Consider the following 14,489-nt stretch of genomic DNA (forward strand, 5'->3'; position numbering starts at 1 on the left):
GTATGTCGTCTTTTGAATCGATGAAGTCTCGGTTGACTTCTTGGGCGTATAAGCTCATATTGGAGAAGGAAGATGAAGCTCGGTCTATGAAGGTACGTGTTTCTTTATGTATGTTTTTTTAGTGTTTATGAATGTTTAGGCTGTTAACTGTTTCACATTGTAGTTTAATTCATATCTTCATGTGTTTAATGTATGATTAATTTTAATCCATCATGGATTAATCTTACTGACAGTGCCATATTTATCTTGAATTAGGTCAATGAAGTTCATTTGACGCTATTCGAGGTGGTTGATGGGCAACGATCTGTTACTGTAGATATCCTGAACAGAAGTTGTTCGTGCTTGTTTTGGCAATTGGAAGAGATTCCTTGCGGACATGCCGTGGCCGCTCTTTGGATGAGAAAGCTCGACCCGATGAACTATGTGTCTTCATATTACACCATGGAGACGTTGATGGCGACTTATTCCAGATGCGTCTATCCTGTAAACGAGAATCAAGCCTCATTGGTTCGTGCGGGTGATACAAGCGTTATCAAACCGCCTAAGCTCAAGACTCTTCCTGGAAGGCCTCGGAAGAAAAGGATTCGTTCTTCGAATGAATTCAAACATGTGCATTGTGGTTCATGCGGTGAAGCCGGACACAACACTAGAACTTGTGCGAAGATCTAGGGTTCATTTCATTTCATTTGTGTATTCTTTTGGTTTTTGGTTTTTTGAATTTTTTTGCAATTATGTTGACTTTGGTATTGTTAATTTCATTTCAGAATATTTGGAATAGATTGGCATGACTAATTTTGTTCATATTTTCATGAGTTTAAGGTAGGATTAATTTTAGTCCTGCCTGGATTAAACTTAACAATGAAATTAATTGACTAATCCAACCTTCAATGCCATGATACAAACAGTGATAGAGAACTGAAAATAACCCAAATATTACTCTTAACGATTCTGGATTAAACTTCAAAAGATATTAACTGACTAATCTAACCTTCAATGCAGTTTCTTTACAAACATTGATAGAGAACTGAAAATAACACAAATATTACTCTAACGTTTCCTATTACATGTTTCTTCATTTTTTTTTGTCATAGATTGAGTAAGGTTAAGGCTGAAGCTTGGCATGTCCTCGGGGGTAGGCGTCTCCACAGGCTGCTCTGTCGTCGTCTCCACGTCCGGCTTCTCAGGCTGCTCTGTTGTCGTCTCCATGGCCGGCTTCCCGGGCTGCTTTGTTGTTGTCTCAACGGCCGGCTTCTCGGGCTGCTTTGTCGTCGTCTCCACGGCCGGCTTCTCGGGCTTTTCTTCATTCTTCTTCAAAGCAGCCTTCTTTTGCCTTTTTTGTTTTTGCACATTGGGGTTCGCGGATCCAAACTCCGTTGTATAAGGCAGACACATAACAGCAGCCTTGTGTTGCTCGCGTTTCCGCGGTGACCTGCGGACGATTGGAGCTTCTCGCCTTGCAGCTTTTTTAAAAACCTACAATAATTACAACAAAATAATCCTGCCTTCCTAAGAATTAATCCAGGATTAATGACCAATTACCCTCATCTTCAAATTTCCTTTTCGGAGTGTAACCATTTGACCTACGCCGTCCTCGCCCCGGGTTGAAATCTGTTCCGCCACCGCAGTGTCAGCCCTTTCGTTCTCCTTCACCGTTGCCGGGTCAATTGGAATCTGTTCAGGCATCTCGGTGTTGAGCTGAAACAAATTAACCCATGCTTCACTATTAATAATCCAGGTTCTAAACACTAAAAAATATGCCGAGTTTTCAAACCTGTATAGTTGATGTCGCTGGGTCGATTGCAACCCTTTCGGTGTCCTTCACTGTTGGTGGGTCGGTTGGAATCTCTTCAGCCATCTCGGTGTTCAACTGAAACATTAGCGTTCTAGTTAACATTCTTTACTAGGCATAATTTGAAATTTATACCAAATAAACAAAGTTAATTATTACTTACAGTAGTTTGTATGTCGTTTACAATGTAGTTTATATCATTGAAGTCAGAGATGTGGGGCGATTGTGAGGCGATGCCGGCGTTTGATGATTCCGCCATAGTTTTGTCTTTTATCTTTAGTACCATTTGATGGAGTGCATTGAGTTTGGTGTCGAGTCTGTCCAATCTCTTCTCCAATCTCATCTCCATTGCCTTCATAGCATTGAGTATGACATCTTCACGCACTGAAGGCATCGGTGTTGACGGTGCTTGTTGTTGTGGTGTATGCACCGAGTCCTCATCGCCACTCTCCTGTTGTTGTCCTTCGGGTACTAGCTGCATCGTGGTTAGAAATGGCTCCATGTACTCCTTATTCAATTCCGCCCTTGTGCACTCGATTTCGATCAGCGATAGCTACATTTAACAACATAATCCATCATAGATTAAATATAATCCCAGTTTAAAACATATATTTTCTAACAACAAAACATGAAAACATGAAAACATACCGCTGGGTTGTCGAAAACCTCCTCTGACAGGTTGAAGAAGCTGGGCGCGAGGTTGAAGTTCCACCGTAAAATTCGGGGCAGCTTCATTGTTCGCAACTTTGTTGCGAATCCTCTCTCCAACAGTAGTGGAATTGTTTCATAAGCCCATACTACTAGGGCATGAACAAAACCACCAGCATCGTATGCTTGGAGCTTTCCCGTCTTCAATGTTCGATGCTTCTTCATCGTCTCGAGGAGTTTTCTGAAACTCTCTAACCCCCATGGATAATTCGCAAATTTGTCGGGATAGTCAGCAAGCTCCAAGTATTTTGGGTCGCAGCTCACTGAATGTTGGCAAGGCAAAATCTGTGTGTACAGAATACACAGATTTGCGAGGTTGACCTTCTCTTCACTTGTTGCGCTCAACGAAGAATTGAACACCGTCAGAAGGCTGTTTACGGATGCAGTCTTGTTGTTGAAGAACTTCTCGACGATTGTTACTTGTGGTGTAGCCTCTATGTCATCTGTATCGTCGTTGTGTTTGCAGAGCAGCCCAGAACAGATTGCAAACTCCCTTATACCAAACTTTGCAATCTCTCCGTTGAAGTTGAATGCCAGCTCATTTGTTTTTGCAGCATGGCATTGCCGCAGTAGCAGCTGGTGCACAATCTTCCCCGGAAATGCGCTGTTTTCGATCTCTAGCAAGTGACCGAAGACCCCATTTTTCACTGACATGATCTCTTCGTCACTAAGCTTTGACAGGATTCCTTTAATCCCATCGAGTCGTGTGTGTGTATTTATTTTGGCGTTGCTATTCCATGCTTCTCTCGCAATCACGAAATCGCTCAGGTTGCGCGACTGCACAAGAGACCAGATTAAAATTAGACTAGCCTGGATTAAAATTTTATTTATTAAAGATTCAAACAATTACTTACTTGTGTAGCCTCTTCTTGGCTTGTCAATGCAGCTCTCGCTTCTTCATTTCTTGCCGTTGATTGCCTTGTTTGCCTCATTATCTGCTTCAACGTTGCCAAAGAAAAAGTTAATCCATGCTAAATCCAGGTTACTTTAATAGGATTCGTTCTTGATCTCTAGCAATAAATCATACAATCAACACCTACAAAAATCATACAAGCTTAAGGCCATGATTAATCATCCAAGTTTAATCCAGCCTACTTTAATATTAATCTAGGGTTACAAAAACCGCAATCAACACCTTCAAAATTCGCACAAGCTTAAGGCAACGATTAATCATCCAAGTTTAATCCAGCCTACTTTAATATTAATCTAGGGTTACAAAAACCGCAATCAACACCTTCAAAACTCGCACAAGCTTAAGGCCACGATTAATCATCCAAGTTTAATCCAGCCTACTTTAATATTAATCTAGGGTTTCAAAACTAAAACGAACGAAATTTACTTACAGTTAATTTGGTTTGGCCAATATTGAAGACCGGAGATGGATTGAAGATTATAGGCGGCTCACGGCGACGTCTCTTCTTCCTTGCACACACAGGTGTCAGAATTCGAGAAGAACTCGAGAGCAGCGAAGGCAGACGTGCGAGGGAAAGACTGACGACGGCGACGATGGTGATTTCTAGGGTTTCGTCGAGAGAATTCGCCGACGAAATTAAATGAAGAATGAGAGAGAACTAGCAAGAGAATCGGGGAGAAAATTAGCGAGAGGGAATCGAGAGAATTCAATAATTGGGCCGAGGGGCATAATTGGGCTTTTAAAATACTTTGGCTAGTTTGCTTATAATAGCCAAACTATGACTATTTTGCAAAAGCTTAAGTTCTATTGGGTTATATAGCCGCCGGACCCTTTAATAAAATTATGTAAAATCAAGAAAATTGATTGTTTAAAACTTGAAAAAAATATTTTCGCATAAAATTTTTAGACACACTTTCTTACGATGAGTTTTAAAAAAAATACTACTATATACATGCTACGAAAGAAAAAGGTTCAGAAAAAGTGGATAGAAGAATGTAGGAAATATATTTCTAAAAGAAGATTTAAAGGGCTCAACTCCACCTAGCTTTCTGCTGGATAATGTTTAATGATTGATATTTTTATGTAAAAACGGTATACAAATATATTAAATTTTGCACCAACTCACATACTAATTTTTAGAAGAGTTAGGCATATGAATTATTTATTTTATATTAAAAGTATAATCTAATTATTTATTAATAATTAAGAAAATAACTCAAATTATGACAAGACACATGCATCATAATATAATTTACATTTGGTCCCCTCCGAACATAAGATAAATCCGTATATATATAAAATTAAATAAAGACCATATTATGTAATAATAATAATAAAAAAAAAAAGAAATTGAACGACCTTTCCTTTCGCTAAAGTTCAATCGCAATCCCCCAATTATACTTAGAAATCATAGTGTATAATCTGGCAGAGTCAGTCATGTGTTTGTAATTCTATTATATTGTCAAATTCACATAAATTATGATTTCCCACCGGCATATGTGAACGTAACGAAGTTGAGAAAAGAAAAATCCAAATAGAGGGTTGTTACTATTAATTAGTAATAGTATCACTGTCATTGAAATTATGGTATTTAACAGGGCAGTCATGCCATGTGGTGCAGGTTTGTAATTTTATCATGTCCACATAAAATTCAAGTAAATTATGATTTCCCACCATCACATGATGTGAACCTAACGGAGCAGAGAGCAAAGAAAAATCCAAAGAGAGAGTTGTTACTATTAACTAGTTCTGGTAATAGTCTTAACTATCATTGTCTATAGCACAGCACTATATATACAAAGTACAACTAGTAATAAACACTTAAAAACACACACACACACACACACACACACACACACATATATAATATGGCATCTCCGAAATCGTCGTCGCTGGTCTTCACAGTGAGGAGGTCCGAGCCGGAGCTGGTGGGGCCCGCAGAGCCGACTCCTCGGGAGCTGAAGCTTCTGTCGGACATCGACGACCAAGAGGGGCTCCGGTTCCAGATCCCGGTGATACAATTCTACAAGGCTGACGTGGCGGCGGCGGCGAGGGACCCGGTTGGGGTGATCAGAGACGCGGTGGCGAAGGCGTTGGTGTTCTACTACCCATTCGCGGGGCGGCTGAGAGAGCTGACGGGGCGAAAGCTGGCGGTGGACTGCACCGCCGAGGGCGTTCTGTTCATCGCCGCCGAAGCTGATGTGACTTTGTCGGATTTCGGGCCGACTCTTCAGCCTCCGTTTCCGTGCTTTGAGGAGCTTCTTTTTGACGTCCCTGGATCTGGGGGTGTCATTGGTTCTCCCTTGTTGCTTATTCAGGTATAAACATACAATGTGTGTTTTAGTTACGTAGTCTAGCAAAATAGTAACGACTCAACTAAAATATTAGTGAAGAAGCTAAGAAGTACTAAGTTTTAGTATATTTTTTATTAAGGTATTTGAAAGTGATAAATTATTTGTATAAATCGTCAATTTTTTTAATCAAAGTGTAAAAATATATTTCAACATTATTTCACTGAAAATTTGAACTATTTAGCTAACCAATTTTTAAAACGGCTATTTTGTATTATTTTTCCAATTTATAAACATATATACACCAAATTACACGTGTGCGTATGTATCTCCTTTATCAATCACGTAATATAATATTTTTTTGGTAACTAAGATGTCACAAATTTTAGTACAAACATTTGATTTGGAGAGCCTATATTCAGTATTCTTCTCTGAAAAATTAAAAAAAAGTCAATAGTAAAATTAAGTATTTAGCAATATAAGTCACAAAAAATAAATATTTAAAAGGGCGCTCTAATTTACTAGCCTTTTTAAAACTTAGAATTGTGAAATAGCCAACGTTTTAGTAATATTTGATAATTAACCAATCTTTGATGTAATAAGACATAATTAATTACCTTTATTTTTTCTCCTAATTCTTTGCCAAAAATAAATTAAATGAAAATCATTTATCTATATCTAAATACTCTCTCTCTCTCTCTCTCTCTCTCTCTCTCTCTCTCTCTCTCTCTTCGATACATTTTTAGCCATAACAAAAGTTAAAAAAAAAACAGCATCACAGTTAATCTATTAACAGTTATTACCGACTATTAGTTGAAGCAAAAACCTATTAACAGTTATTAACGACGTTTTTTGTTTTTTTTTTTAATGTTTTTGACCTTTGTCCATGGCTAAAAAATGTGACGATAGATAGAAAGAGAGAGAGAAAGAGTGAACGTGTGTGTATATATATATATATATAGAGAGAGAGAGAGAGAGAGAGAGAGATATATATATATATATCTGAGATCCTAATAATTAAGAATTTTGAATAATAAATTAGATTTTATTAATTTCGAAAATAAATTATATTAACTAATTAATAACAGTAAAAATGGTATAAACAATGTGCCACATAAACAGAATGGTTAGAAATAAAAAAAATCTGAAACGTAAAATAAAATAAAATTCTTTAAGTTTGAAGACTTAGTCAGTTCAAATCTCTATTTAAAATTGTAAATTTTTGTAAATAACCATGTGTCGTAAATAGCAAAAAAAAAAAAAAAAAAAATACTTAACGAACGTTATTTACATGTTAATATATATTAAGGAAATGTTGGTTATTTAGAAAATTTTAACGATGGCTAAATAACCACTGGTAATTAGTGAATCCGATACAAAAAAATGGACGTCGTCACAAACTAATGGTATTGACTTTTGTGATGATAATGACAGGTGACTCTGCTGAAGTGCGGGGGTTTCATCTTCGCTCTGCGCCTGAACCACACAATGAGCGACGCTCAGGGGCTCGTCCAGTTCATGACCGCCGTGGCCGACATCGCACGCGGGGCCCACAGACCCTCTCTCCTCCCCACGTGGCAGCGCCACCTCCTCAACGCACGTGACCCGCCGCGCGTGACCTGCCTCCACCACGAATACAACCCGCACGTGCAACAAATCGACGACGACGTCCAAACCGTCTCCCTAGACCAAATGGCCGACCGCTCATTCTTCTTCGGAAAACCCGAGATCGCCGCCATCCGCCGCCGTCTCCCGCCGCCGCTCCGCGGCTCCGCCTCCGCCTTCGACCTCCTGACGGCGTGCCTGTGGCGGTGCCGCACGCGGGCCCTCGGGTGGGACCCGCACGAGGAGGTCCGAATGATCTGCATCGTGAGCGCCCGGCCCAAGTTCGGCCCTCGGTTGCCCGAGGGGTATTACGGTAACGTGTTCGCTTTCTCGACGGCGGTGGCGGTTTCCGGGGAGCTTTGCCGGAGGCCTCTGGGGCACGCGGTGGGGCTGGTGAGGGAGGCGAAGGCGGCGGTCACGGAGGAGTATTTGAAGTCGGTGGCGGATCTTATGGTGGCGACGGGGCGGCCCCACTTCGTGTCAGCGAGGGCGTATGCGGTGTCGGACCTCGTGCGGGTGGGATTTGGTGACGTGGATTTTGGGTGGGGGAGGCCGGTCTATGGTGGGGCCGCGAAGAGCGGGGTCGGGGTCGTCCCCGGTTTTTCGAGCTTTTATATACCGTCCGATGGGGGGATCGTGGTGCCGATCTGCCTCCCTGCCCCGGCTATGGAAAGGTTCGTCGAAGAGCTCGAGAGGGTCTTGGAAGGAATAGAAGATGCTGATGTTGAGGCCAAGGTTTTTCTCAAGTCTTCTCTTTGATTTTTGCATGTCGTGTCGTAGAAGCATGTTGAATGTTGAGGTGTGAAGTCTAATTGATCGGATTTTACGTAAGTAGGGAGTGTAAGATATACATTACGAATATAGAATATATGGATACTAATTACCGTATATTGTATATGGAGTATATTAAGTAAATACGTTATGATATATCTCTCCATTTATGGTCTATCAAATCCCATAATTATAGCAACGAATCAATACACATTAAGCCTCTCATTTCCGTTTCTCTTTGATGGAAAGGAACCGGTTTATAAATTGAGAGAGAGTTGTTTTGGTCCCTAAGCCTTTTAATCTCATTCATAAACACACACCATCTAGTTCGAGGTTATTTCGGTTTAGAAGAGCAAAACGACGTTCCTTGACGCCGGCGAAGCCATTCCGAGTCACCGATAAAGCTCCGACGATTTTCCGATAACAATGGCCGGAGGTAAACGCTTGATCCATTTCGCTTCCGCTTTTGGGTTCATGTTTCTAATCATATATGTTCGGATTAGAGACTATTAATTCTTACATTTGGTATCAGAGCACCATCTAACCTCTACCTTGTTTTTGAAATTTTCCATATTCTTGCGTGTTTATGTTTTGCGTTTTTTGACGTCGAAATGTTAATATTATTATGGAAATCTTTTGGAAAATTGTTTTGTGATTCTTTTGGCTTTTGAATCGCTTAATTTGATGCTAAAATGAGAGAGAACGAGCCGGGTCATAATATGGGTTTTAACCGGGTCGTTTTGACCCGTCTGGAGGTTGAAGATGACCAAAAATGACATGTCGCTTGTTTTGACATTTTGCGTCGTTTATATATTGTTGTTTGCCTTCAATCACTTTACGTACCATTAAGTCAGTCCTTGGGCCCACTATTTTGGCTGCTATTGTTTTAATGGTTGCTGTCCAATCACCAATGTTGTAGTCTAACCGGTTGTTGTTATTGGACCTGTTTTATTTAATATATATATATATATATATATATATATATATATATATATATATATATATGTTTTCAGCCACTTTTTTTTACTTCACGTACAGTTAATTTTGTTTATATGTTGTTGTGCCTTTTGGTGATATGCACGGACATATATGCTATGTATACATATTTGGTCTTTTAATTATTTTTGTATATATAGGAAATGTGCACACTTTTGTTACAAGCAGTAGTGTGTGATGGTTCATCTTTTAATTCTTTTATATAGAATATAAATTGAATATTCGGTTTTAATAATATTGTACAATATTTAGAAGTTATATGCTTCATAATTTTATTATTATGCATATAACATTTAGCAATTTAATGACTATCATAATATTATTTATTTTTAGTTATATTATTTTGCGATTAATATGATCTTTATTAATTAGAGAGTAGCCACAGCATCTTTAATTAATATAGGTTGTATATTTAGAATTAAAATCACATTAAAATAATAATTGTGGTTAATCATATGCTATATTATGAAATCTACCCACAGGAATTTTGTAATATTTGTATGATTAATTAGGATAAAATATCAAATTATATTTCCTAATTAACCCACAGGTATTAGGAAAAAGAACATAGTTTGACAGTTTTATCATAATCGTGTGAATCTAATTGAATTAGAACTTTAGCCCACAGGCAAGTTTTATGTCTCTAGATTCATTGAGTAATACATGTTTTGCATTCGTAAATCATGATATAGTTAATTTCTTCAAAAAAAAAAACATAATTCTTATAAGCATGTTTAATTTCTGTAAATTGCAGCTAGTCAAACTGTTAGTTACTCTGATGTTAAGTGCGATGTCCCCGAACTCAAAGGGGACAACTTTAAGGTTTGGAAAGAAAGAGTTCTCCTTCAGCTGGGATGGATGGATATTGATTATGCCATAAGGAAGCCTGAACCCCCTAAAATCACTGAGAAAAGTACCCCTGATCAGGTTGATCTTTATGAAAAGTGGGAGCGATCTAATCGCCTCTGCGTTATGTTCATAAAGACCAAAGTATCTGCTGGGGTTAGGGGTTCAATTGAGGAATATGACAATGTTCGTCTCTTAATGAAAGCAATAGACGATCAATTTGTCACTTCAGATAAGGCTTTGGCTAGTACTCTTATCATGCAGTTCTCATCCGTGAAGCTCACTGGAATAGGAGGTATGCGTGATCATATCATGCGTATGATGGATATTGCGGTTCAATTAAAGACACTGGAAGTTGAAATGTCTGAAACCTTTCTGGTTCACTTTATTCTGTGCACTCTGCCCCAACAATATGGTCCATTTAAGATTTCTTATAACACACATAAGGATAAATGGTCAATCAATGAACTCATGACCATGTGTGTTCAAGAGGAGCATAGGTTGGCTATGGAACAGGGTGAGAAAGTGAATTTGACTTTCTCCGAAAGGAAGAAGAAAGATCGTGCCAAAGGCAAAGGCAAGCTCTCTGTCAAACTGGACATTAAGAAAGAGTCAAAGTGTTTCTTTTGCAAGAAGAAAGGACACATGAAGAAAGACTGCTCTAAGTTCCAGAATTGGCTTGAGAAGAAAGGTATTCAATTTTCGTTTGTATGTTATGAATCAAATCTAACTGATGTTGATCATAATACTTGGTGGATTGACTCTGGTTCTACAATCCATGTTTCAAATACTTTGCAGGGTATGCAAAACCTACGGAAGCCAGTGGGTAGTGAGTGCTATATCCTCTCAGGAGGGAAGATGAGCTCACATGTGGAGGCTGTTGGTTCTTGCAATTTGGTTTTGAGTACTGGTTTTATTTTGCATTTAGAAAAGACCTTTTATGTTCCTCGTTTTTCAAGGAATTTAATTTCAGTTTCGAGACTTGTACCTTTTGGTTTTGGTTTTAACTTTTTGGATGATGGTTTTACATTATTAAATAAATCTAAAACTGTTGGTTATGGTACATTGTCTCATGATGGTCTTTATTCTGTTACTTTGCAAAATAATTGTCACGACCCGCGAGCGACAGCTCGCCCACGAACCGCGACTGATCAACTCAAATCTATACATAACTCATAATATAAACACATTAATTAAGCATAATATCTCATAAGATTATATAATAAAATAGTTTGCGAAAATTCGGGGAAATTTTTCGCTTTTATAACTTAGAGTCTTATAGCGACTCCTATACAAATATGTTCCGGAACGTTTCAACAGAAGACACTAACCCCCGATTAAGAAACCCCATAGCCCATAGGTCAAGGCAATACGCGCTCGGTCTCGGTCTTCAATCTCGTGTCCCGCTTACCAGCTTTTCCCTTATCTACATTACCAAGGGTCATAAAACTATGAGTCGATTGACTCAGTAAGTGGGAGTCTATCTATAAAGTAAAACGACTAATGCCATGTGACGTGCAAACAAATACACAAGAATGCAGAATGATTGCTAGATGTAGCTAGAACATAACATTAGAGCATGACTGACGCGTGATATCACACTCTATCTACTCACTTGTTGTTTTGCAAGATCGTACATCCTCTTCTGCTACGATCTCCAAAACGACAATAAGCCAGCCTCAGACCTCGAGCAGCAGTCTTACGGCGGCTTGGGTGTTTTAAGATTGTCTGGGATCCACTAGTGGTACCATCTTCATCTGACGTCGGCGCATGTGTGCCGCCTTGGCACGACAATGAGTTCACTCGAGGCGACTGCTCATTGCTGAATGGGTTCACTCTTGGCGACTGCCCATTACCATCGGGTTCGCTCGTGGCGACTGCCCGTTATCGTTGGGTTCGCTCAAGGCGACTGCCCTTTACCATCGGGTTCGCTCGTGGCGACTGCCCGTTACCGTTGGGTTCTCCCCATTTTTGAGTACTCAGCGCCATACAGACCACCTAGGTCTGCCACAAACACAAGTCGTTGACTTGTGGGTACCACCGACACGAGTTTAATTAAAGTTTGGGTACTCTGCGGCTAGCAGCGTACACGTTAAACTTATATACGGAAGAGCGTAACGGGATAAACCCCGAAAGAAATTATTATTTCTCTTTGAAGCTCGTTAAGTGTTTTAAGTTGAAAGCTCGAAGTGTGACTTTCGAACTCTCTACTCCCGATTGAATTCGAGAGTCTTATCGCTCTTCCGTCCTCTCGATTCTAACCTACTTCCTAGAGTTAGAAGAGAGTCTAACTATACACAAAGCAAACATGGATGGTTCAAGTTAGCGTTTGAACCTAACGGGCGTACCCGAACTAAGTTTTCAAGCAAGAGTGGCCGAAGCCTTAGCTTTCGAGTTTATTCATTTTAGGCTTTCACCTACTCTTGTTTACTAGCAAATAAATGCGCAAACAAACATGGTTATTCCCTTGGTATGTAGTTGACTTATGTCTCCACACTTACCCGGAAAAGATCGTCTGAAAATTGGTTGACTTCTGGAGTTTCCTCCCTTTTCACGCTTCCCGAGACTCTACACATCCTGGAGCGTTATCACTTTCTGAGGCGTCGAGAAACTAAAACCCAAAGTTGAAAACTCATTAGCCAATGATCCGAAAGGTGATGACAAGCTTAAGGTTCGTTATCGGGATTCACTGCGAGTCGGTTCAGGGGTTCGAGAATTTAATTCACTTATTTCCCGGCTTTTCGGAATTTAAACTTATTCAAGACTCGTACGAATTCGTACCAGAGAATGAGTACGAAATAAAATCCAAATCATTATTTAATGAGTCTTAAATAAATTCTCGAACATCTCTTAATAAATAATTAATAATCCTTGAGTACAAATCTCAAATCCAAAATTAAGACTCGAGTCTAACGCTATAAAGCGATAAACGACTCACGAGTGAGATCGAGCTTTAAAAATCTGTTCTGAATTCACTACTTTTCCGGCTTCAACGTGTTCAAGTCCGCCGGCTCTCGCTCGATTCTCTCTGATCTGTAACTGAGCTGTGAAATAAAAACGAATATCGAGTCAATTTACAAATCCAAACTCCCGACTCGACTTAGAATCCGAAATCAAACCACTAATAACATCACTTGTCACAAAACCCAAACTTGTCAATAAATTCACATTTCAATCTCACAACGAGCTAACCAAGCGCGAAACGAACCAACTCATCTCAAAACACAAACGACGATTTCAAATTCACATAACTTCACAACCCGAGAACTAACTCAACCAACAATCAAACCGAGCATTAACCACAAAATAAATCCCCGAGACTCAGATTTTATCTTCACAAACAATCAAAAGGACTCACAACTGAAACAAGTCCCTCGGCCAAGTAAACTCACGGCCACAACAAAGAACCACACGGCTAAAATCAAATAACCCAGCCAAGACCAAATTCATAATCACTTGATAAATTCAAGTCTTAATCATCAAAACACGAGCTCAAAAAAACAACCATCTTCAATCAATTCCTCATAAACACCCCGGAATTACAAAATCCCCAAATCAATCTCATGAAACCCTAATCTTGAATTTCAATTTGGGTAAAAGGAATTTCACCTCGTTTCTGGAGGAATTGAACCCTCCGGTGTCCACCCTCTCACTCTCTGGCGTCTCCTCGTGGCCGGCGTGCTCGGCGACTCGCGGCGGTCGCGCGCGGCGACGCTCGGTCTCGGCTGGATGGCGCGCGCGCGGCTCGGAGCTTCTCGGTGAGGACGCGCGATGAAGGAGAAGGTAGAAGGAGAGGGAGAGAAGATGGCGGTGAGATAGCGCTCGGTGGCGACGATGCTTTGGAGCTAACGAATTTTTTTTTCTCTTTGTTATCCTCTGCAGTTCACGCGGGTGAAGAGAAGAAGAAAGAAAAAGAAGAAGGTCACGTGAAGAAGGGAAGAAGAAGAGAGTAGAAGATAGAAGAAGATAAGAGAAGAAAAAAGAATCCCTTATTTGCTCATAGATCCCTCCCATATCCTCCTCTCCAAATCGACCCCAAACTCAAAAATTCTTATAAATGGGTCCCGAACTTTCATTACAATCACGTCCGTTGTAATGTAATTATTTAATTAAATCCGTGACTGATCGGATTTTAATTAAATAACTAAACCGAGAATTTCCTCGTTCGTTCTCGATTAATTTAAATATTTTTAAGGTTTCTCGGAAATAATTCTCGTCCTTGAGAATTTATTTTCTTAAATTAGCTTCCGGAATATTTCCTCGGAAAATAATTTATTATTCCAGACGAACTCGATAAATCCTTTATTTATTCCGAGATTTTCCATTACCTTAAAATAATTTAAATTAACTCTCTAAACTTCAACGTCCATAATTCATTCAAGAACTTACTTGTAATACACGAAAGCTCATTTATTAACCGTAAATTACAAACGGCGAGATTCAAAAGTTTATCCTTTACAATAATACTGCTTATAACTCTTTGAATGTTACTGCTGGGTTGAAACGTTGTATTATGAATGAAAATTCTTCTCTATTGTGGCACCGGAGATTGGGACATATCTCCATTTTA

The 14,489-nt window shown here is 39.5% G+C and overlaps 2 protein-coding genes and 1 long non-coding RNA gene across 3 annotated transcripts; 2 read left to right on the top strand and 1 right to left on the bottom strand.

Annotated features, from left to right (window-relative positions):
• The first annotated feature begins 5,231 nt into the window (after positions 1-5,231).
• On the top strand, positions 5,232-8,149 carry LOC149406849 (benzyl alcohol O-benzoyltransferase-like). The gene is made up of 2 exons (XM_089609302.1): positions 5,232-5,728; positions 7,136-8,149. The coding sequence occupies exons 1-2, from the start codon at positions 5,279-5,281 to the stop codon at positions 8,063-8,065; spliced, it is 1,380 nt and encodes a 459-aa protein (XP_089465428.1). The 5' UTR covers positions 5,232-5,278; the 3' UTR covers positions 8,066-8,149.
• Positions 8,150-8,160: 11 nt separating this feature from the next.
• LOC149406850 (uncharacterized) lies at positions 8,161-10,448 on the top strand. The gene is made up of 3 exons (XM_089617839.1): positions 8,161-8,513; positions 9,828-10,297; positions 10,410-10,448. The coding sequence occupies exons 1-3, from the start codon at positions 8,504-8,506 to the stop codon at positions 10,446-10,448; spliced, it is 519 nt and encodes a 172-aa protein (XP_089473965.1). The 5' UTR covers positions 8,161-8,503.
• Positions 10,449-11,100: 652 nt separating this feature from the next.
• LOC149406851 (uncharacterized) lies at positions 11,101-13,868 on the bottom strand. Its single transcript, XR_016301342.1, has 4 exons — positions 13,529-13,868; positions 12,858-12,963; positions 12,421-12,530; positions 11,101-11,345 (listed from the first exon to the last, which is right to left on the bottom strand). It is a non-coding gene; the product is annotated as an uncharacterized LOC149406851 (long non-coding RNA).
• Positions 13,869-14,489: the final 621 nt, after the last annotated feature.

This window comes from Urtica dioica, chromosome 1 (assembly GCF_054948205.1).
Source record: "Urtica dioica subsp. dioica isolate 48M chromosome 1, U.dioica_male_clone48M_v1_H2, whole genome shotgun sequence".
NCBI lineage: Eukaryota > Viridiplantae > Streptophyta > Magnoliopsida > Rosales > Urticaceae > Urtica > Urtica dioica.